At 35.8% G+C, this 1,612-nt stretch overlaps 1 protein-coding gene across 1 annotated transcript in view; it reads left to right on the top strand.

Moving 5' to 3' along the window:
* The window catches only part of LOC105551115 (absent in melanoma 1 protein-like), a 40,866-nt gene that overhangs the window by 2,859 nt on the left and 36,395 nt on the right, over window positions 1-1,612 (top strand). The window contains exons 3-4 of the mRNA XM_011996267.1: window positions 554-680; window positions 771-916. Of these exons, the coding sequence (XP_011851657.1) occupies window positions 554-680; window positions 771-916 (273 nt within the window). The remainder of the gene's footprint in view (window positions 1-553; window positions 681-770; window positions 917-1,612) is intronic.

Below are 1,612 nucleotides of genomic sequence, written 5' to 3'. Positions count from 1 at the left end.
CAGTTTGAGGGACAATTGTGGGGTCAGTCCACCAAGCAAGGCTGATACATTGGCCTATTCAAGTTGATCAAATCTACAACCTTGCTTATTAGAATTATGCTCCAAGCTATTGAAGGGTTTGACAGTTCGCTTCCTAATTTTTGTATTTTTGCATTTTATAGATCTTACACCTTTCCCATAGAAGTGCACACTAAAATTGCTCTTGTAAATCGCTAACTATTCATAATATTTTTGTTACTATTTGAAGTGAGTTTATCCAGTTTTGCTTGCTGAGGTTCTTTTGAGTCAGCCCTTATTAAACACACACACATACACACCACTCACACACACACCCCCCTTCCCTTTTTTATACAACTCTGATGTATGTCTCTTAGGTTATTTTCTTGGGGCCATTCTGTTATTCTCCTAAATTTTAAAGAATTCCAATGATAATAAAGCAGAAGTTCATGTCTAGCTTTCTAACTATTTGTATTTTTCAGTGAAATTGATACGTACCTTGAAAAAATGTGAACATGTCTGAAAATGACTACTCCTCATGTTCTTTGTGTTGCAGTTGGGTTGCGTATGAGAAGCCTGGATTTACAGGTCATCAGTATTTGCTAGAAGAAGGAGAATACAGGGACTGGAAAGCCTGGGGAGGTTACAATGGAGAGCTTCAGTCTTTACGACCTATATTAGGTGTAAGTAAAGGACAAGCTAATGGCTAATACTTGGTTGTCTTTGGATAATAAATGGCTAGTTTTTGAATTTTGAATTTTTTTTCTCAATAGGATTTTTCAAATGCTCACATGATAATGTACAGTGAAAAAAACTTTGGATCCAAAGGTTCCAGTATTGATGTATTGGGAATTGTTGCTAATTTAAAGGAGACTGGATATGGAGTGAAGACACAGTCTATTAATGTACTAAGTGGAGTGTAAGTGAAATAATCCAACTGGAATTTTAAACATGGGTTTTATCTTGGTTTGTTTTAAACTGGTAAGAGTCTATGACAGAGTAGGCATTCAATAAACAAATATCTCAACAGCTGAACATTAAATCAGTCATGTAATAGTTGCTGTCATGATATTTTCGTTAACTCTCTTTAAAAATCTTTCTCATACTGTCTCTTCATTTTACGCTTGGGGTAGGCTTTGGGTATCATGATAGAAATCTACAGATCTGCTTCCCTTGTCATTTGGCATGGAAAGATCGTGAATTTTTTAAACGATGGAGATCAAATAATAATAATAATAGTAGTCTAACATAAACCTGAGACTGGGTCAAAGTCCCGTTAGATTTTCCTGTGGTCCTACACCTGTTCCAGTGTATTTCTTCACTATTAGTTTGACATAAAAATAATTGTTCTATGTACGTGGAGTTAGCAATTGACTGTTTTATTAGTGGTAAAGCAAGTTTTTATTGAAAGATGTTTAGTCAAGATTATCTGGGATGAAGTGATTGCAAACCAAGCTAAATTGGCTCAAGGGATTAAAATGGAACTTACTGGCTTAAGTAACTAAAAATGTCCTGGAGAAGATTTTGCTTCAGGCGTGGCTGGATGCAGGGGATCAAACACTGTTATCAGAACTTGGTCTCTGTGTCTTGACTGGGCTTTTTTCTGTGTTAACTT

This window comes from Mandrillus leucophaeus, unplaced genomic scaffold, assembly GCF_000951045.1.
Source record: "Mandrillus leucophaeus isolate KB7577 unplaced genomic scaffold, Mleu.le_1.0 Scaffold507, whole genome shotgun sequence".
Taxonomy (NCBI): Eukaryota; Metazoa; Chordata; class Mammalia; order Primates; family Cercopithecidae; genus Mandrillus; species Mandrillus leucophaeus.
The sequence above is the reverse complement of the archived record's forward strand: the minus strand, read 5'-3'. Positions and strand labels throughout refer to the sequence as shown.